General features: G+C 43.9%; 1 protein-coding gene across 3 annotated transcripts in view; it reads right to left on the bottom strand.

Annotated features, from left to right (window-relative positions):
- Nucleotides 1-12,078: 12,078 nt before the first annotated feature.
- thoc5 (THO complex 5) overlaps nucleotides 12,079-22,840 on the bottom strand; it is a 48,128-nt gene continuing 37,366 nt past the window's right edge. For all 3 annotated transcript variants that reach the window (XM_072490034.1, XM_072489865.1, XM_072489948.1), the window contains 4 exons: nucleotides 21,349-21,436; nucleotides 18,807-18,922; nucleotides 14,270-14,460; nucleotides 12,079-12,634 (listed from right to left, as the gene is read on the bottom strand). In XM_072490034.1, coding sequence (XP_072346135.1) covers nucleotides 12,571-12,634; nucleotides 14,270-14,460; nucleotides 18,807-18,922; nucleotides 21,349-21,436 — 459 coding nt within the window. In that variant the 3' untranslated portion in view covers nucleotides 12,079-12,570. The remainder of the gene's footprint in view (nucleotides 12,635-14,269; nucleotides 14,461-18,806; nucleotides 18,923-21,348; nucleotides 21,437-22,840) is intronic.

Below are 22,840 nucleotides of genomic sequence, written 5' to 3'. Positions count from 1 at the left end.
CCAGGGAAAACAGCCCCAGCCTATCCAGTCTCTTTTGATAGCTGAAATTATCCTGCCCAGGCAACATCCTGGTGAATCTCCTCTGCACCCTTTCCAGTGCAATCACTTCCTTTCTATAGTATGGTGACCAGACATGCACACACTACTACAGCTGGGGCCTAACTAGCATTTTATACAGCTCCATCGTAACCTCCCTTCTTTTATATTCAATGCCTCGGTTAATAAAGGCAAGAATCCCATATGCCTTTTTAACCACCGTATCTACCTGTCCTGCTGACTTCAGAAATCTGTGAACATGGTCTCTTTGAACCAAGGTCTCTTTGATCCTCTGTACTTCCTCGGGTCCGACCATTCATTGTATGTTCCCTTGCCTTGTTAGACCTTCCAAAATGCAATACCTCTCACTTTTCATGGTTAAATTCCATTTGCCACTCTTCTGCCAATCTAACCAGCCAATCTATATTGTCCTGTAATCTTGTTCCTCACTATTTACCACAGCACCAATTTAGGTGTCACCTACAAACTTATCATACCTCCTACATTCACATCCAGATCATGAACGTATACTACAAACAAGAGACCAATCACCGATCATGCGGAACACCACTGGACACAGGCATCTAGTCACAAAAACAAACTTCAACCATCACCCTCTGCCTCCTACCACTAAGCCAGTTTTGGATCCAGTTTGCCAAATTGCCTTGGATTCCATAGACTCTTACCTTCTTCATCAGCCTCCCATGTAGGACCTTGTCAAAAACCTTACTAAAGTCCATATAGATTGCATCAACTGCACGACCCTCATCCGCACACCTAGTCACCTTCTCAAAAATTTCAATCAGGTTTGTCAGACATGATCTCCCTTTGACAAAACCATGCTGTCTATCCTTGATCAATCTTTGCCACTCCAAGTGGAGATTAACTCTGTCCCTCAGGAGGGCAGCACTGTGGCGCAGTGGTAGCATTGCAGTTTCATGGCGCCGAGGTCCCAGGTTCGATCCCGGCTCTGGGTCACTGTCCGTGTGGAGTTTGCACATTCTCCCCGTGTTTGCGTGGGTTTCGCCCCCACAACCCAAAGATGTGAAAGGTAGGTGGATTGAACACACTAAATTGCCGCTTAATTGGCAAAAATGAATTGGATATTCTAAATTTTAAAAAGAAAACTCTGTCCCTCAGAATTTTTCCCCCCATCACTGTCGCTGGGGTCACATCCTGGAACTCCATCCCTAACATCACAGTGGGTGCCCCAACACCTCAAGGACTAAAGGGGTTCAAGAAAGCAACTCACCACCACCTTCTGAAGGGCAACGAGGGGTGGTAATAAATTCTGACCTAACCAGCGACGCCCTCATACCTTAAATGTATTTTAAAAAGTTTTCCTACCACTGAAATTAGACTCACGGGCCTGTAATTTCCGGGTTTGTCCCTACTTCCCTTATTGAACAATGGCACATCAGCTGTTCTCCAGTCCTCTGGCACCTCTCCTGGGGCCAGAGGCTTGGACATTTTTGTCAGAGCAGCTGCAATCTCCTCCCTTGCCCCCCACAGCAACTTGGTATACAGCTCACCTGGCCACCTTCTCCACTTATAGGCCCATTAAAACTGTTAATACCTCCTCCCTCTCAGTGTGAAAAAAATGCAAAGTCCTTAGTGAACACAGCTGCAAAGTGAACTGGGATATGTGATTGGAGTGTGACCACCACCTTTTTATGGCTGGAATCACAATCACTTTGCTACAGTACCCCTTGATTGGTAAAATTTATTTGGTAAGTGGGCACTGCATTTTCATACTTGTTGACATTCAACTCTGTCAACAACTGAAAGGAAGCAAATTATTGAGACTATATTAATCCACGTCAATTAATTTATGCAAAATTTCTTGTTTAAAGCTTATTTGCTGCCAAAACTCGAGTTATATCTTTGTTGGTCAAAGTATGCCAAAATCAAAGTTAATTACACCGCAGAGTAAAATCACATCACTGCAGGAGTTCCTCAGGGTAGTGTCCTAGGCCCAACCATCTTCAGCAGCTTAATCAATGACAAAGGATGGCACAGTAGTTAGCACTGCTGCCTCATAGCGCTAGGCCTTGGGTGATTGTCTGTGTGGAGCTTGTACATTCTCCCTGTGTCTGTTTGGCTTGCCTCCGAGCTTCTCCGGTTTCCTCCCACAGTCGAAAGATGTGCAGGTTAGGTGGCTTGGCCACACTAAATTGCTCCTTAGCGTCCAAAAGAGATGGGGTTATGAGGATAGAGGATAGGGTGGGGGAGTGGACCTAGGTAGGGTGCTCTTGGGCAGCACAGTGGCGCAGTAGTTAGCACTGCTGCCTCACAGCGCTGAGGAACCCCATTCAATCCCGGCCCATGTGGAGTTTGCACATTCGCCCCATGTCTGCGTGGGTCTCATCCCCACAACCCAAAGATGTTCAGGATAGGTGGATTGTCCCGCTTAATTAGGAAAAAAAAGTAGGGTGCTGTTTCAGAGGGTCGGTGCAGGCCTGATGGACTAAATGGCTTCCGTCAGCATTGTAGGAATTCTATGGACTTCCAGTCCATCATTAGGTCAGATGTGGGGATGTTCACTGATGACTGCACAATGTTCAGTATCATTCATGACGCCTCAGAAACTGAAGCAGCCCATATCCAAATGCAGCAAGACCTGGACAATATCCAGGATTGGGCTGAGAAGTCTTTTTCTTTATTCTTTCATGGGATGTGGGTGTCGCTGGCAAGGCCATCCCTAATTGCCCTTGAATTGAGTAGCCATTTTGACAGTAAACTACACGGTTGTGGACCTGAAATCACACGTAAGCCAGGCCAGGTAAAGACCACAGATTTTGTTCTCTAAAGGATATTGGTGAACCACATGGATTTTTAACTGACAATTGAATTTATGGTCATCACTTAATTTTTAATTCAAATTCCACCATCTGCCTTGATAGAATTTGAAACCATGTTCCCAGAGCATTACCCTGGGTTTCTGGATGACTAGTCCAGTGACAATGCCACCACACCATCGCCTCCCCAACAAATGCCAGGCAATGACTATCTCCAACAAGAAACTAACCATCGTCCCTGTCATTCAATGACATTACCATCACTGAATCCCCCACTATCAGCATCCTGGGGGGAGGGTTACCATTGACCAGAAACTTTACTGGACTAGTCACATAAATATTGTGGTTAGAAGAGCTAGGAATACTGCGATGAATAGCTCACCTTCTGGCTCTCGAAAGCCTGTCCACAATCTATAAGACTGAAGTCAGGAGTGTGCTGGAATACTCTCCCTTACCTGGATGAGTGCAGCCTCAATAACACTCAAGAAGCCTGACACCACCTGGAACAGCCCCTTGCTTGGCACCCCCTCCGCAAACATTCACTCCCTCTATCACCAATGCAGAGTAGCAGCAGTATGTACCATCTAGAAGATGCACGACAGGAACTCACCAAGGCTCCTTAGAAAGCATCTTCTAAGTCAACAACCATTACCATCTAAAAGACCGGGACAGCCGATACCTGGGGACAGCCGATACCTGGGAACATGACCATCTGGAAGTTATTCTTCACTCCACTCACCGTCATGACTTGGAAGTATATCACCATTCCTTTACTATAACTGGGTCAAAATTCTGTAACTTCCTTTCAAACAGTAGTGTGGGCTGCAGCAGTTCCAGGTGGCAGATCACCACAACTTTCTCCAGGGCAATTAAGGAAGGGAATAAGTGTTGGCCTTGCCAGTAAAGTCCACATACGTTGCTGAATAAAAATTTAGTTTTAGGATGATATGTGACAGCTTTGATTCAGAAGCAGTACAGTAACTGTCAGGAAAATTTATAGTTACTTAATGTTTGGGGATCCCTAATTGAACAAAGAACAAAACAGCACAGGAACAGTACCTTCGGCCCTCCAAGCTCGTGCCGGCCATGCTGCCCGACTAAACTACAATCTTCTACACTTCCTGGGTCCGTATCCCTCTATTCCCATACTATTCATGTATTTGTCAAGATGCCCCTTAAATGTCACTATCGTCCCTGCTTCCACCACCTCCTCCAGCAGCGAGTTCCAGGCACCCACTACGCTCTGTGTAAAAAACTTGCCTCGTACATCTACTCTAAACCTTGCCCCTCGCACCTTAAACCTATGCCCCCTAGTAATTGACCCCTCTACCCTGGGGAATAACCTCTGACTATCCACTCTGTCTATGCCCCTCATAATTTTGTAGACCTCTATCAGATCACCCCTCAACCTCCATCGTTCCATTGAGAACAAACCGAGTTTAATCAACTGCTCCTCAGAGCTAATGCCCTCCATACCAGGCAACATTCTGGTAAATCTCTTCTGCGCCCTCTCTAAAGCCTCCACATCCTTCTGGTAGTGTGGCGACCAGAATTGAACACTATACTCCAAGTGTGGCCTAACTAAGGTTCTATACAGCTGCAACATGACTTGTCAATTCTTATACTCAATGCCCCGGCCAATGAAGGCAAGCATGCCGAATGCCTTCTTGACTACCTTCTCCACCTGTGTTGCCCCTTTCAGTGACCTGTGGACCTGTACTCCTAGATCTCTTTGACTTTCAATACTTTTGAGGGTTCTACCATTCACTGTATATTCCCTACCTGCATTTGACCTTCCAAAATGCATTACCTCACATTTGTCCGGATTAAACTCCATCTGCCATCTCTTCGCCCAAGTCTCCAAACAATCTAAATCCTGCTGTATCCTCTGACAGTCCTCATCGCTATCCGCAATTCCACCAACCTTTGTGACGTCTGCAAACTTACTAATCAGACCAGTTACATTTTCCTCCAAATCATTTATATATACTACAAACAGCAACGGTCCCAGCACTGATCCCTTCGGAACACCACTGGTCACAGCCCTCCAATTAGAAAAGCATCCTTCCATTGCTACTCTCTGCCTTCTATGACCTAGCCAGTTCTGTATCCACCTTGCCAGCTCACCCCTGATCCCGTGTGACTTCACCTTTTGTACTAGTCTACCATGAGGGGCCTTGTCAAAGGGCCTTACTGAAGTCCATATAGACAACTTCCACTGCCCTACCTGCATCAATCATCTTTGTGACCTCTTCGAAAATATCTATCAAATTAGTGTGACACGACCTCCACTTCACAAAACCATGCTGCCTCTCACTAATACGTCCATTTGCTTCCAAATGGGAGTAGATCTTGTCTCAAAGAATTCTCTCCAGTAATTTCCCTACCACTGACGTAAGGGTCACCGGCCTGTAGTTTCCTGGATTATCCTTGCTATCCTTCCTAAACAGAGGAACAACATTGGCTATTCTCCAGTCCTCCGGGACATCACCTGAAGACAGTGAGGATCCAAAGATTTCTGTCAAGGCCTCAGCAATGACCTCTCTAGCCTCCTTCAGTATTCTGGCGAAGATCCCATCAGGCCCTGGGGACTTATCTACCGTAATATTTTTCAAGACGCCCAACACCTCGTCTTTTAGAATCTCAATGTGACCCAGGCTATCTACACACCCTTCTCCAGACACAACATCCACCAATTCCTTCTCTTTGGTGAATACTGATGCAAAGTATTCATTTAGTACCTCGCCCATTTCCACTGGCTCCACACATAGATTCCCTTGCCTATCCTTCAGTGGACCAACACTTTCCCTGGCTACCCTCTTGCTTTTTATGTACGTGTAAAAAGCCTTGGGATTTTCCTTAACCCTATTTGCCAATGACTTTTCGTGACCCCTTCTAACCCTCCTGACTCCTTGCTTAAGTTCCTTCCTACTTTCCTTATATTCCACACAGGTTTTGTCTATTCCCAGCCTTTTAGCCCTGACAAATTCCTCCTTTTTCTTTTTGAAGAGGCCTACAATATTTCTCGTTATCCAAGGTTCCCGAAAATTGCCGTATTTATCCTTCTTCCTCACAGGAACATGCCGGTCCTGAATTCCTTTCAACTGACACTTGAAAGCCTCCCACATGTCAGATGTTGATTTACCCTCAAAAATCCACCCCCAATCTAGGTTCTTCAGTTCCCGCCTAATATTGTTATAATTAGCCTTCCCCCAATTTAGCACATTCACCCTAGGACCACTCTTATCCTTGTCCACCAGCACTTTAAAACTTACTGAATTGTGGTCACTGTTCCCGAAATGTTCCCCTACTGAAACCTCTACCACCTGGCCGGGCTCATTCCCCAATACCAGGTCCAGTACCGCCCCTTCCTTTGTTGGACTGTCAACATATTGTTTTAAGAAGCCCTCCTGAATGCTCCTTACAAACTCTGCCTCGTCCACGCCCCTGGCACTAAGTGAGTCCCAGTCAATATTGGGGAAGTTGAAGTCTCCCATCACCGCAGCCCTGTTGTTTTTACTCTTTTCCAAAATCTGTCTACCTATCTGCTCCTCTATCTCCCGCTGGCTGTTGGGGGGCCTGTAGTTAACCCCCAACATTGTGACTGCACCCTTCTTATTCCTGATCTCTACCCATATAGCCTCACTGCCCTCTGAGGTGTCCTCCCATAGTACAGCTGTGATATTCTCCCTAACCAGTAGCGCAACTCCGCCACCTCTCTTACATTCCCCTCTATCCCACCTGAAACATCTAAATCCTGGAACGTTTAGCTGCCAATCCTGCCCTTCCCTCAACCAGGTCTCTGTAATGACAACAACATCATAGTTCCAAGTACTAATCCAAGCTCTAAGTTCATCTGCCTTACCCGTAATACTTCTTGCATTAAAACATATGCACTTCAGGCCACCAGACCTGCTGTGTTCAGCAACTTCTCCCTGTCTGCTCTGCCTCAGAGCCATACTGGCCCTATTCCCTAGTTATCCCTCAATGCTCTCACCTTCTGACCTATTGCTCCCTTGCCCACCCCCCTGCCATACTAGTTTAAACCCTCCCGTGTGACACTAGCAAACCTCGCGGCCAGGATATTTATGCCTCTCCAGTTTAGATGCAACCCTTCTTCTATAGGTCCCACCTGCCCCGGAAGAGCTCCCAGTGGTCCAGATAACGGAAACCCTCCCTCCTACACCAGCTGTTTAGCCACGTGTTTAGCTGCTCTATCTTCCTATTTCTAGCCTCACTGGCACGTGGCACAGGGAGTAATCCCGAGATTACAACCCTAGAGGTCCCGTCTTTTAACTTTTTGCCTATCTCCCTGAACTCCTGTTGCAGGACGTCATGCCCCTTCCTGCCTATGTCGTTAGTACCAATATGTACAACCTCTGCCTGTTTGCCCTCCCCCTTCAGGATGCCCGCTACCCGTTCAGAGACATCCTGGACCCTGGCACCAGGAAGGCAACATACCATCCTGGAGTCTCTTTCATGTCCACAGATGCGCCTATCTGTGCACCTGACTATAGAGTCCCTGATGACTATTGCTCTTCTGCGTTTTGACCCTCCTTTCTGAACATCAGAGCCAGCCGCGGTGCCACTGCTCTGGCTGCTGCTGTGTTCCCCTGATAGGCTATCCCCCCCGACAGTATCCAAAGGGTTATACCTGTTCGAGAGGGGGACAACCACAGGTGATTCCTGCACTGACTGCCTGGCCTTTCTGGTGGTCACCCATTTCTCTGCCTGCACCTTGGGTGTGACCACATTTATATAACTGCTATCTATGACGCTTTCCGCCACCTGCATGCTCCTAAGTGCATCCAACTGCTGCTCCAACCGAACCATGCAGTCTGTGAGGAGCTCCAGTTGGGTGCACTTTCTGTAGATTCAGTCATCCGGGACGCTGGAAGCCTCCCGGACCTGCCACATCGCACAGTCAGAGCACTGCACCCCTCTAATTGACATTGCGTCAATTAATTAGTAAATTAAATTTAAAAGTTAAGAAAAAAAGTTACTGTTAACTATATGTTTCCTCGCACTAGATTTCTACTATAAATGTGAAAGCTAAATACAGTACTCGCCGATCTCTGGCTTAGATGCCCCTCTAAATTATAATTAAGTAATTATGTTTAATTAGTTTGCCAATGCTTAATTTTTGAAATTTAGTGTAGATTCCCAACCAGCCAATCAGGTCACAGCCTTTCTGTGATGTCATTTCAGTTTCCCTCCCACACACAATTTGAAAAGATAACAAAAGTAAAAATGAGTAAAAATCACTTACTTACCTTCCGAGAGTCTCAGATGTTCTCTGGTTCTCTCCCTGCAGATTAAAAGTTACAGGCCAGAAGAAAGAGAACAAAACAGTAGGGAAAAAGCACCTTCTCCCACTCTGCACCGAATTACCTCACTGCACCAAATTACCAAGTTCCAAATTCCCACTCTGGATGTGTCCCACTCAGGCTGTGGCTCTTTGACCTGCGCAAAGCTAATTGCTTTAAAATGTTTGAAAAGTGTGTTCCTTGGTACATGTGACAGTAAATCTAAATACTTAAGAGTTTTTATCGCTTGTAAAAGGATCAATTGTAATTTTTGGTTAATACGAAATACTGTACCATGTGACCCGGTGGCCCTTGACATGGAAGCAGTATCAACAGGAAGGAAGTTAAAATATGGAGACTGTGTGGCACACAGACATTGAGAAAAGGGGACAGCTGCTGAGAGAAGGTGGTTCTAGTAGATCTACACTACCATGACTTACTGGAGCTGAGTGTTAAGGTTTTGTATAGAAGCATGCGGTATAAGCAAGATTGCATAGGTGGAACCTTATTTACACAGAAGCTTTGCCTGTGGAGAATTGGCTAAGTCCTTGAAGGAAAGAGACTGGAATTTTGTTTCGAAGAACTGTGTGGCTGAAACTGGGACCATACAGAGTGAACAGTCTACTAACTCAGTCTCTGTTGTATCTGTTATTCCCTATGTAATACATAGTTCACACTGACCATGATTTGCCTGTTAATTTATGTTAATTCTGGCATGCATTACAGTGAAAGTAGCAAAAAGTGAAATCTTGTCCGGTAATTTCTTCATTTGTTTGGTAAATCTGATACATCTAAGCAGCCTATAGCTAGATGTTATTCTTCAAAATCAAGCAGAGCAAAAACTTGATAAAGTAAAATGTTTATATAAGCCCAATAACATTTAACATCTTTTGGGCAGCAAGGTGGCAGTGGTTAGCACTGCTGCCTCATGGCGCCAAGGAACTGGGTTCGATCCCGGCCCCAGGTCACTGTCCATGTGGAGTTTGTACATGCTCCCCATGTCTGCGTGGGTCTCAGCCCCACAACCCAAAGATGTGCAGGGTAGATGGGTACTCTATAAATTTATTTTTTAAAAAACATCTAACGGGCGGGATTCTCCGACCTGCAGCCGTGTTGGAGAATCACCGGTGGGCGGCGCAAATTCCGCCCCGCCGCTGGCTGTCGTATTCTCCGGCGCCAGCTTTCGGATGGGGTCGGGGTTCACGCCATGCTGGTTGGGGGCTGTTGGCAGCGCCCCCTCCGGCAATTCTCCGGGCCCCGATGGGTTGAGCGGCCGTCCGTTTCTGGCCAGACCTGCCGGCATGGATTAGACATGGTCCCACACGGCGGCACCTGGCAGGTAAGTCGGCTGGGTCGGCGGGGGAATCTGACCATTGGGGGGGGGGGGGCAACGGGGGCCTGGCCTGCGATTGGGGCCCACCGATCTGCAGGCGGGCCTCTGCCGTGGGGGTACTTCTTCCTTCCACGCTGGCCCCTGTAGGGCTCCGCCATAGCCTGCGTGGAGAAGACACCCCCCTGCACATGCGCGGGATCACGCCGGCCCTTTGGCGCAGACTCATGCAGTCCCTTCGGTGCCAGCTGGCACGGCGCCAACCGCTCCGGCGTCCACCTAGCCCCGGAACTGCGGAGGATTCCGCTACTTCCGGTCGGCCTGACGGTGGAGTGGTTCGCGCCGTTTTTGACGCCGGCGTTGGGCCACCGCGCCGATTTCAGAGAATCCCAGTGAACATCTTTGAGACTTGAATATAACATTGGTATGCAAGTTAAATCAGTTCTCTGTTCAAGTGTTGTTCTGATTGTCAAATCTTTCTACATTACATCAGACTAAAAACTCACCTAAAGCTACTAATACACATCAGATGCTGTCAGACCTGCTGAGATTGTCCAGTACTTTCTGTTTTTGATTCAGATTCCAGTATGAACTGTAATTTGCTTTTAGCCACTGTCAGTCCCCTCCTTGGCCTTAATCACCTCCATTTAATTTATTTTGTCTTTGTCCTCGACATCTTTGTCAATCTCCAACCATTGCTGGCCCCCTATCCAGCCCCACGCCTAGCAAATGATTCAGTTCAAGGGCAATTAGGGTTGGGCAAGAAATGCTGAACCAACCAGCGACACCCACATCTCCTGATTGAATATTTTAAAAATCCGATGACACAGTGGGCAAATGTAGTACACCAAGACGCATTGAATGCCTGGTTTGTACTAAGTTAGCTGTTTCTTACCTGGAGCACAGAGAATAACATTGAAATCAGCATTCCTGGGCAAAGGAAGAAAATCAAGACAGCTGATGTCTGTTCTAATGTTGAAATACATTTTCCTGAATGTATGCATACAGGCCGTCATTGTATTTATCACTGCTGACATGAGACTGGTGAATTATTTTGTAGCCGGCTGAAAAATAAAGCATCATTGACATTGATTTTTGCAGTATTTCTCACGAGGATGCTTTGGCTGATTTGATAAATTATTCCAATATTTAACTTTTGGAAAGTTAGCAAAATGAATTAAGATTCCATAATGATGCAAATAAGATTGTAATTGAGGATGGATTTAAAATAGTTAACAATAAAATACGTCAAAAATATTTATCGGAGGTACTAAATTTACAACTTCGGCACAGCTTGCAAAAGAGATCTTAAGCAGGTCGAGGACAGCTGAATGATTGATGAATTTGAGAAATATCCCAGTGGACGGAGTCAAACTACTCAAAGTGACACATCCAAGTTAAAGTTACTCTAAAATCAGTAAACAGCAAAATAATAATTAGGAACAAACTTGAGGATTACCCGTATGAAAATAACCTGGTAAATGACAGCTTTCAGTTCTACAAAAGGCTGGTGTTACCTTTCTTTTCTTTCAAGTAGACACTGCAAAGTTCTACAATGTAATGCAACAAAAAAGCCTTTGAATAAGTTCTACAAGGCAGAGAGTTCTTTTTTTATCTGGAGGTTAATAAAGAATTAATGGATAGGTGAAGCAGCATGTAAAAGCTAGTGGAGTGATGTTGGGACTGTGGCAATATAGTGAATGGGGTTGTATAGGGATTGATATGGTTTCTAATTTAAATAAACAATCAGGATTTAGAAACTCAATGAAAAGTAGTCAAATTTGTAAACAATACTAAACTTGGGGGATCAATAAAAGCACTGAAGCAGGACTTTAAAAAATTGCAAATGAACAGAACTTTAGATAAATTTCAATAGGGTGAAGTTAAAGGTACTACAAAATAAGAAAATACAAAATCGTGCTGCTGCATCGTCCTATAACAGTGACTGCACGCTAAAAGCTTTCAATGGCTGCGAAGTGCTTTGGGATATCTTGAGGATGTGAAAAGGAATATATGAGGGCAAGCTGTTTCTTTCACCCTGTTAAGGGCTACGTCCAGAGTGTTAACTTGTCTTTTCTCCCAGATGCCCATTAGCCTATTGTGTATTTCCAACATTTCTTGCTTTTACTTCAGGCTTGCATTAGTTCCAGTTTCTTTATTTGTACTCCCATTACTCTGTTCCCATCTCTGGAGATGGGGAGGTGTAAAGTTGACCAGGGGCTGAGGAAAGATTAGATATCTCCATTCAACCTTACATTTGATCAGATTTGACCTTCAAAACACCAAATAGGATCAACAGGTCAATCTGAACAAATAAAGATTAACTACATTAGACAGGAAGCTACGACAATGATTCGTGAAGCTATTTTTTGTCTTTTCTTAAATAATGATTTAATCAATAATAATAATAAAAATAAATAAATGATTTCTAGGCTTCAAATTAAAGATTTTAAATCCATGGAATGTGTGATTTTTGACCATAAAATTGTAGTTGTACAAGGTAAATGGCATACAGGCCTTAGCTCACTCCAGAGTTTAAATTGAAACAAATGGGAATGCTTTCAGTCAAAGTACACTGTTAAAATAAGTTTCTCACTGCACTTAAAAGTTGTGGGAATATAATTATTTTACTAAAACATTTCAGCCCTAAGTTACAAGACAAAAGGCTAATTGTTTTGCTCGTTGTGTGACAAAGTGAAATTCAATGCTGTACAGATTTTTACTCTTCAATGGTAAAAGTCCAAATTAAAAATATCATTTCAAAACTGTAATTTGCAATTTAGTCTCAAACATGTTGACTTGAATTCAGTTTCAATGACAAATGTACAAAAAATGCCAATGTATCCTCAAAAATAGCTCATACCAAAATTAAGTTGTAAACATATTCAATCTTGGGAGACAAAAAAGAGATTCTGCAACAAAATATGGTATTTACCCCCCTTAGTTTTATTGACCAATGCACAAATTTCAGAGCTGTAATACTGATGTTTGTAGTTTTTTTCTTGCACACCTAAATTCTAACTCAAATTACTGTGAAAGACAGAAATTAACAGGTGCACCAGACTGCCGCACGCAGGAGCTCCATTCAAGTTCTGCTGCTTCATCGATGTGTGAAGAATCCCTGTGGATGATTGTATTTGAAAGGCTTGATTCGATTAGGACCTCTAAAGGGGAGAGAAGGAGTCAAAATATGAGGGTTTCAGAGTGCTTGTGACATCAAAACTAGATTCAGTTTGAAGGGAAATGGGTAAATTAAATGTAATTCAACACTTCTGCATTCCATTGCTTCTCCCTCTTTCACTAATGATTGAATGCTTTTGGTATTTCTAAAGGCGTTTCTTCTACCTGCCCCTCCAACCCACCCACCTCTTCAATCTTCCCCTTTTTTCCCTGAAGATCCTGACCTACAATCATCTGCTCCCTCATTTAGGCAGCCACATTCTTTCTTATGTGATCTTAAGAATTACGTGCCAGCAGATTATTCAATTGTGGAGAGCATCACAGCACAGCCTGTTGTCATATGCATTGCAGCAGAGTTACTAATGAGGAATGGAAACATCCTATATGTTTCCCTTCTGAGCTAAAGTGGCTGAGACTAACCGAGTCCTAAATGTTTCTCCAGCTGAGATTGACAAAATTTGGCTGCAAGTCAAATCCAGGTCTTTCAAGGTGTACGGTAAGTAACATAATGGTTACAACACTGGACGAGTCAACCAGAGACAAGTTCAAATCCCACCACATCAGCCGGAGAGCATAAATTCAATTAATTAAAAATTAAGTAATCTGGAATTAAAAAGCTAATATCTGTAATGGTGACCACAAAACCACTTGAATGTCATGAAAACTAATTTAATTCACTAATGCCGTTTAGGGAAGGAAATGTATTGTTCTTACCCAGTGCAGCCTCTATGTGACTCCAGACCCATAGTAATGAGGTTGATTCCTAATTGCCCTCGAAATGGTCTAGCAAGCCAGTCGTATTCAAGAAGATGGTTCACCATGACCGTCTCAAGGGCAATTAGGGATGGACAATAAATTTTGCGAATGAATAAAACTAAATTGTTTAGTACCGCAGATTAAGCGTTTATCCAATAAGTAAACAGTTTAGTTTTCGCCTGACAGCTCAGGTTTGATATTGCAAACTTTGCAAAAACACATTGCAGCAACATTAACTAGCACAAGCAATGACATGACTAAAATAAATATGCGACTGTAAAATATAGAGTGTTCGACAACAATCTAACAAATATAACTAAACGTTCTCGCCCGTGATTACTTGAAATTTACTTTCTAAGCTACTACAATATTAACTTCTTTGCATTGCAATCAGTCAATATTTAACGGATTCACAAAGTGATTTGATAAGCAATACAGACTAGATAGCATCCAAATTGAATCCTCAGTCTGTGCTGAGTGTGCTAATTTCAGCTCGGGTAACAGTCAGGGGCTAGAATTGCACTCCACGACTCTGGGTTAAGGAGACAAAAATCAGTTAAGTTCCTGTTCCGGACTATTATTTAGCGGCCTTGCTGGGTGCATGCACATGTAGACACAGGTGAGGACAAGAATAAACTTGGCTATTGTGCACCCAGTTTTTAAATAGACTTGTCAATTTGGGCTCAGACACATTAACCACTTGAGTGTGGTAACGGGCTGATAAACACTTGTGATTTCTTTTAAAGTGAGAGTCAATGCCTTTATAACAGGAGCAAGCAAAATGATGTCCTTCACAGATGTGCTAATCAGATATCTGCCGGAGGATATTGTTTTACACAAGATACTTGAAAAATAAAAATCACCTAACAAGGCGCAGGCACATCTTCTCTCGTGGGAATTCCTTCGGTCCTTCCACACTGTTATCATGAGTCTCTGTTTCCAGATATACATCCAGACACATGCATAAACGTTGGATCTGATTTGTCAGCAGCTGATGCCCTGGCTTGGGGCCTAGCAATTCCTTGAAACATACATTAACTTCACTTTCTATAGTCTGAAAGAAACAATCCACACAGATGGTCAAGTTGTATACACTCATAGTAACCCTCCACAAGTTTTAGATAGTGATCACAAATACATGCATGAACATCTGACACTAGGCAAGCCACAGCTGCTTTCATTCATTGCGTTCAATAAACATTCTTAGATCTGGTTACAAGAGGCAGTAACTCGTTCTGATGAAAACCTACACCCAGAATATTTTCTTCCCGTCAGGTGCCGGCAGAAATACCATGGGCGGGATTCTCCGCCCTGCTGCGCCACATTTCTGCCCTGACCGGCCGGCGGGATTCTCCGTTACGCCAGCCAGTCAGTGGGCTTTCCCATTGTGGGGCAGCCCCATGCCGTCAGGAAACCCCTGGGCGCCTGCATAACGGAGAATCACCCCGGCGGAGAATCCCGGCCCATGTATTTGTATCCCTCCCTGTTTTTACTACTGTGACGAGCTGGCCTCATCATCATCATCACAGAGATACCTTGTTTACTACATCTGCTGCCAGCTGTGCTCCTTGTACTGTATTAATGGCTCACTAAAAAAAGGCACAGCTCAATTGTGGACCAATTCTTCCCTCTGCGTGCATGCACACACACGCCCCCACCCCTCAATCCCGCAGAAACACAGTAACAACCTTTTCTTTGCTCTAGTTATTGAATAACAGCAGAGCCATTTCAGAAATGTGCAGCTGCCGCAAATCTTAGTGATGATGCAGAATTTTAGTTTCAGGAAACTCCTGTCGGCAAAATCAAAACTGCAGTACCATATCTGTACCAAATTTCAGCTGCATAGTTTTATATTTCTTCCTTCATGAGGTTCACCAATATATATTGGGATTTCAAAAAATTTGAACTGAAAGAATTTGAGAACAGCAAGGAGGATAAAATATCAGATTTCCTGTGGATTGCTCATGGCAAATTGAAAGGATATGCAGCGGGATTCTCTGTTGGGCCAGCTTCGCATCACCTTGGGGTTTCCCGGCGCCGTGGTGTGGCCACAATGGGAAATTCCATTGGCAGGTGGCAGGAATTGAGAATCCCACTGACGGCGAGGGCACACTGCCCAGGAAAACGCGGCTGGCGGACCGGAGATTCCCTCTGATCATGTTTTTCAATTATTAAAATCATGTTGCACGGATCGTAAAAGGCATTCATATGTATAAAACACAATCATAAATCTGTGGGATTGCTCTTCAACAATAATGAAATATCTTCCAGAAACACATTCTTTCTTTATTCATATTCAAATTCTTTCTCAAGTCTTCACTTCTCTCCATGCTTCCCTCCTTCCCCATTACTACACACCATTCATGCCTCATTCGTCTCTTTCCATTCTATGTCTCTCACATATTTTCTCGGTCTTTTTTCTGCATGTTTCAACGACAACTTACATCTATATAGCACATTTAACATCAGAAAAATGTCTTCCGGCACGTCACATAATAATAATATTCTTTATTGTCACAAGTAGGCTTACATTAACACTGCAATGAAGTTACTGTGAAAAGCCCCTAGTCGCCACATTCCGGCGCTGTTTGGGTACATAGAGGGACAATTCAGAATATCCAAGTCACCTAATGGGACTTGTGGGCAGCACGGTAGCATAGTGGTTAGCACAGTTGCTTCACAGCTCCAGGGTTCCAGGTTTGAATCCCAGCTGGGTCACTGACTGCACGTTCTCCCCGTGTCTGCGTGGGTTTCCTCCGGTGCTCCGGTTTCCTCCCACAGTCGAAAGATGTGCGGGTTAGGTGGATTGGCCACGCTAAATTGCTCTTAGTGTCAAAAAAATGTTACGTGGGGTTACTGGGATAGGGTAGGTACGTAGGCTTCAGTAGGGTGCTGTTTGTAAGGGCCGGTGCAGACACGATGGGCCAAATGGCCTCCTTCTGCACTGAAAATTCCATGAAACCGGAGCATCCAGAGGAAATCCCACATTGGGAGTAATCAGGCAAAAAAAGGGACACTGAGCCAAAGAAAGTCACTGGCAGTGCTGACCAAAAGAATATTTAATGAGGATTAAAGTAAGAAAGGGAGATGGGCGGCACGGTGGCACAGTGGTTAGCACTGCTGCCTCAACTGTCTGTGTGGAGTTTGTACTTTCTCCTGTGTTTCCTCCCACTGTCCAAAGATGTGCAGGTTAGGTGGATTGGCCATTCTAAATGACCCCTTAGTGTCCAAAGGTTCGGTGGGGTTACTGGGTTATAGGGATAGGGTGGAGGCGTGGGCTTAAGCTAAAGTAGGGTCTTCTTTCCAAGGGCCGGTGCAGACTCGATGGACCAAATGGCCTCCTTCTGCGCAGCAAATTCAATGATTCTGTGATGGAAGGCAAAGTAGTTTAAGGGCAGTGCACGGGACAATTGATTGAAGTTATGACTGCCAATGTTAAAATAGTGGTGGTGGTGGTGGGGGGGAGAGGGAGAGAGGAGGAGGAGGGGGTTTTGCAGGTGGCTGGAGACATGGAATGGAGAGTTACAAAGAATTTGCAAGGCTGGAGGGCATTACAGAGATATAAAGAAAGGCCATGGAGCGATTTGAACACAAGAATGCGAGCTTTAAAATTGAGGTGTTGGTGGACTGGAAGTTAACTGAGTTCGTGGAGCATAGGGGTGATGGGGTGAGTGGGACCTGGTGTAGGAAAGGTAAGAATAGTGGAGATTAGAATCAACTGTGGCTTAGAGGGAGTGCGCGCATTTTATTTTGAGAGGGAGGCATTGAGCGTAGCTTTGAAAGGGAGGCGGACAGTTTCTGAATGGGGAGACCTATTTCTAATATCAACCATCACAGGTGTCAGGAAGAAATTGGGTTGTCTGCAGTGTTGTGACGATGAGCAAAAGAAAGTAAGAAGATGGGCCATAATCAAGGTGAGCTTAGAGAGAACAATAGATCTGGACTAGGCGAGGGGCAGGGAAGTGTAGAACTACCTTGCAGTTGGTGATAGAGGCAAGGATGGAGGGGGTAGGACTTTAAAGAGATAGCTGGTAGTTGAGAAAAGAGGTGAAGGGTTATCTTTTCCCCCTTGACTTAATTTCAAAAATAGGTTTGGGTTGCTTAAACTCCCAGCCACATAAATTACACCTTTCCGCAGATTGCCACTCAGGAATTACATCCTTACAGTCCTGAAATATTAGCAGGAAAGTTCAGCTGAACACTGCTGACACTGGGAACTCCAGTCCCAGGCGCTGTGCAGAGAAAAACAGTTAGAGATTGCTACATAAAATATTCATGCTCTTGACTCAGATCAGCTATTTCTTGAAAAGTTATTTGTGATGTAAATTTTATATGATTCAGTGGTATGAAAGGCAACATTGTAAGAGTTAGCAAAATAGTTTGAGGTGTTTGGCAGTTTTGTAGTACTTGCTGGTTTGTAAACATAATGGCGATTTATGTGGTTTGGTTGCCTAGTTTTAAGCCCTTGGTGAGGATTGACAGTCCTGGGGCTGGATTCTCCGGTTCCCCAGCGACGTGTTTCTCGGCGGCGCACCATTCGCTGGCGGCAGGGATAGTGAATCGCAACAACCGGAGAATTCCGACCCTGGTTTCCTGTCTGCCATACAAGTGTGCTTTTAACATAGAACATACAGTGCAGAAGGAGGCCATTTGGCCCATCGAGTCTGCACCAACCCACTTAAGCCCTCACTTCCACCCTATCCCCGTAACCCAATAACCCCATCTAACCTTTTTTTGGACACTAAGGGCAATTTAGCATGGCCAATCCACCTAACCTGCGCAGACACTGGGAGAACGTGCAGATTCTGCACAGACAGTGACCCAGCGGGGAATCGAACCTGGGACCCTGGCGCTGTGAAGCCACAGTGCTATCCACTTGTGCTACCGTGTTGCCCAATTAATTAGCTAAATTACCCAATGGACTAAAGTTGAGCTACTCTGCAGGTTTAATAAACAGTGGCTATGTGAGTAAATCGCCATTGTTTTGCCCCACAAAATGCTTTAGAGACATAACAGAGGCGAGGTAGGCTTTGAATTTATAGATATGCCTCTGATAATAAATTACTGCATTTTTATGCTCATATTTTCTAGCTCTTTGTGCTACCAATACGCTGACCACTGAATGATGCAGTTTTGAAAATGTACAATGACCTTGTAGAATGGTACCAAATGACTAGAGAAATGCCACAAACGTAAAATAGTTATTAAGTAGCAATAATGGAACAAGAAGTCAACTAATTTCAGGAACACAGAGTAAAAGAGTGAAAGTAAAGAAAATATACATTCAGAATTTTGTGTGGTACAGTATTCAGGTATCATACGAACTCCACATAGTGTACGCTCTTAAGATTTTGACAGCCTGCTAATCGCAAAATAACAGTTAGCAGTTTAACACTTTACCATTAGATTATCATCATTACGGCTTGATTTCTCTCCCTTCCAATTTAAACAGATGCTGAAGATAGGGGGGATGGTAGAATAACCAGGATTCAACACGATTGCCACATGGAGCTTAGCTAAGTGTAAAGAATGAACATTTAAATTAAATAAACACAGAAGATGTTTTAATCAAAGGCAAAGTCACTCTCTGCTGTAACTTGCAATCTGTTACTCTTGCACTTTACAGTGCTCGTGTTACATTTGTCATCTGTTACAAGTGAAGTGTTCTTAATATTTTAACAGTGGTTCTTGTATTGGCCGATGCCACGGAACAGAAGCTGGTCTTACAGTCTTAATAAAGGTAAGTAACCCAAGTATTAATATGTAAGCAATTTGCAGCAATTTCAACAGCACGTACCAAATATTTTGAGACTTGTTAGATATTTAAAACAGGATATCTATTTATGTTAAATAATGAAACAAAGTACAAATAGTTGGCAATATCTTTCAACTCAACTCACACAATAAGAAATATCCACATTGTCTGAATTACTTTTCAGAATCAGTTTTGAAGAAATAAGTTTCTGATGGTGCACTCAATAAAACCCTGCTTTCAGAGCAAAAGTGAAACAGATTAAATTCTAAATTATTTGGGGTAAGGAGTCGCAGAGGATGACACTTTGTAAAGACAACTGAAATGTCATTCTCTCTGAAATTATTCGTTTGATTAACCATTTTAAAATTATTTTATGGGATGTGGGCATCATCTGCTAGATCAGCATTTATTACCCATTCCTAATTGCCCTTGAGAAGGCAGTGGAGGGCTGCAGTCCATGTAATTCCGCAGTGCTGCTGGGAAAGAAATTACTTTATAGTGGTTTGATACAACTGAGTGGCTTGCTAGGCCAGTTCAGAGGGCATTTAAAAGTCAACCACACTGCTGTGGGTCTGGAGTCTCATGTAGGCCAGACCTGGTAAGGATGGCAGATTTCCTTCCCTAATGAACACTAGTGAAGCAGATGGGTTTTTAAGACAATCAACAAGGGTTTCATGGTCACTATTACGGAGATTAGCTTTCAATTCCAGATTTAACTAATTTAATTTTAAATCAGCCAACTGTCCCCACAGCATTAGTCTGGGTCTCTGGATTACTAGCCCAGCGGCAATACCACTACACCACCGCCTTCCATTAGATCTTAAACCTAAACCTCTCGGATTTATTTTTGACCCAAAAAGGTGTACATTTGTTTGTGTTAACCTAAACCAGATGTAGTGATACAGTTCAATGTAGGACTGAAGTTTCCTTGATAACTGTGAAGCAATTGTGAGGCTATGGCAAAGTGACATGATCCCCAAGAAATAGCCTATATAACAGGTTATTTTTGAATTCCAAAACAGAATGACTGAAAATTGCCAAATTATACAAGATTATTCAAACGGTATCCATGGTTTCAAAACTTGTATTTTTTGGGTCAGAACCTAACTGAAAGGGACAGCAAAATCTTGCGGTTTCTGAGGAACAGAAACATAATGTTCCTGGGGAAGCTGAGGCTGGTTGAAACCAGAGAAAAGGTACAGGGCCATCCAAGGTCAGATTACTCAAGTGGTGCAGGGTAGGCAAGTTGAAGAAAATGAAGGCTGAATCAGGTGCTGGCAAGGGGCAAATACAAAGTGGTTGCAGCTATTTCTGACAAAAAGTTATTGAATGACCTGACCAAACAGAGCACAGGGTGGACCCACACCATCAAGACGGTCTTGAGCAAAGCAGAGGTAGATCATAGATCATAAAATTTACAGTGCAGAAGGAGGCCATTCGGCCCATCGAGTCTGCACCGGCTCTTGGAAAGAGCACCCTACCCAAGGTCAACACCTCCACCCTCGCCCCATTACCCAGTAACCCCACCCAACACTAAGGGCAATTTTGGACACTATGGGCAATTTACCATGGCCAATCCACCTAACCTGCACATCTTTGGACTGCGGGAGGAAACCGGAGCACCTGGAGGAAACCCACGCACACACGGGGAGGATGTGCAGACTCCCCAGAGATCTGGACAAATGCGGCATTTTGGTGAAGACCAAACTGGAGTGCTTGGGAGCTGCTGTCGGATCAGAATCAGTGGCCAAAACCCTGAAGAAAAGGAGCTGGAATTCTGCGGAGGAAGAGCCCTGAACACTCTTTGGCTGAAATCAGTGTCATATTTGTTTAGTGGATAGTTTAGTAAATCCGTGAGATCTATCTTTGCTGTATCTGCTTTTTAATGCATCATTTATAGTTTATATTGACCACAATTCGCTCGTTAAATCTTGCTTAATTTTTTGTTGATTTTGGTTGATAAAGTAAAAGTTATAAAACATGAAACCTTTCCCATTCATTTTCGTGTTGGGGGTCATTTAGTAAATTTGGTTCCTTTGGTTTGTTGATCTCCATGGGGATCATAAAATATATAAAACTGTGCTACAAATATACTCATTGTGTATTTGGTCAAAAGTTTAAAAAGCTGCTACAATAAATGATTAATATCTGCAGATATAGGAATTTTTAAAGGAACTTGTCTCCTACCTGTTCCTCGTTCTATAAAAGCTGAAAAGAAGAGATCAGTCTCTTGAGCCATGTCTGCTTCTATGACATGCTTGGTGAAAGGCAGAGCCTAAGAGGGAAATGAAGAGTTGAATTCTTCAGCTTCTAATCTCAAAAGAACAGATTCAATATACAATACTTGCATACAACATGACTCCTAAAATTGTGCAGTAATAAAAGAATTATATAAGAGATTACAGCACAGTAATCGACCATGCGGTCTGAGCCAATGCTTATACTCCATTTGAGCCTCTATCCATCTTAATACAACTCATCCAAATTCTGAAATGAAAGCAGTTGACGACTGCTTTCAAGGAATCCTAGTAAAATTGGGGGGGGAAATTCTTTACTGGCTGAAGTCATGTCTAATACAAAGGATGTGGTGGTTACAGACTAATCATCCCAGCCCCAGAAATCAAGAAAATGTGCTAGACCCAATCATCTTCAGCTGCTTCCTTAATGGCTTTACCGCCATCAAAAGTGGGTATGTTTGCTGATGACTGATCAGCATTCATTTCCATTCTCAGCTCCTTAGACAATGAAGCAAGCAGTTCCCGGATGCAGCAAGCTCTGGACAACATCAAAAAGTGGGCCAAAAAGTGACAAGTAACATTCATATCAGACAACTGGCAAGCAATATTTTATTTATTATTGTTTTTAAAAAATCCAATTAAGGGGCAATTTTAGCATGGCCAATTCACCTACTCTGCACATCTTTAGTTGTGGGGGTGAGACCCACGCAGGCACGGGGAGAATGTGCAAACTCCACACGGACAGTGACCCGGGGCCGGGATCGAACCCAGGTCCTCGGTGCCACCCGGACAACTGCCAAGCAATGACCAACTCCAGTGAAAGGGTAACCATCTCGTCTTGACATTCAACAGCATTGCCATTGCTGAATCTGACACATCCCACATCCTGGAAATCACCATTGACCAGAAACCTATTGGACCATCAGTTATTGTGTGGTGGGTAACTCGCCTCCTGACTTATTACCACCTGCAAGACACAAGTCAGGAGTGTGATGGAACATTCTCCACTTAACAGAATCACGACAGTGCAAAAGGAGGCCATTTGGTCCATCAAGTCTGTACCAACCCTCTGAAAGAGCACCCTATCTAGGCCAACTCCCCCACGCTATCCCCATTACCTCATCACCCAACCTAACCGTTCGACACTAAGGGTCAATTTAGCATGACCAATCCACCTAACCCGTACATCTGTGGACTGTAGGAGAAAACCGGACCGGCACCCGGAGGAAACCCACACAGACACGGAGAGAAAGTGCAAACTCCACCCAGTCACCCAAGGTCAGAATTGATCCTGGGTCGCTGGCACTATGAGGCAGCAGTGCTAACCACTGTGTCACCATGCTTCCCACCTGCCTGGATGAATGCAACATCATTAAAAGTCAAGAAGCCTCACACCATCTCGGTGAAAACAGCCGGGCAGCTTGACTGGCACCTCATTCATT

This window comes from Scyliorhinus torazame, chromosome 1 (assembly GCF_047496885.1).
Source record: "Scyliorhinus torazame isolate Kashiwa2021f chromosome 1, sScyTor2.1, whole genome shotgun sequence".
NCBI classification, from domain to species: Eukaryota; Metazoa; Chordata; class Chondrichthyes; order Carcharhiniformes; family Scyliorhinidae; genus Scyliorhinus; species Scyliorhinus torazame.
Note: the sequence above shows the minus strand (reverse complement) of the source record. Positions and strands in the feature narration are given on the sequence as shown.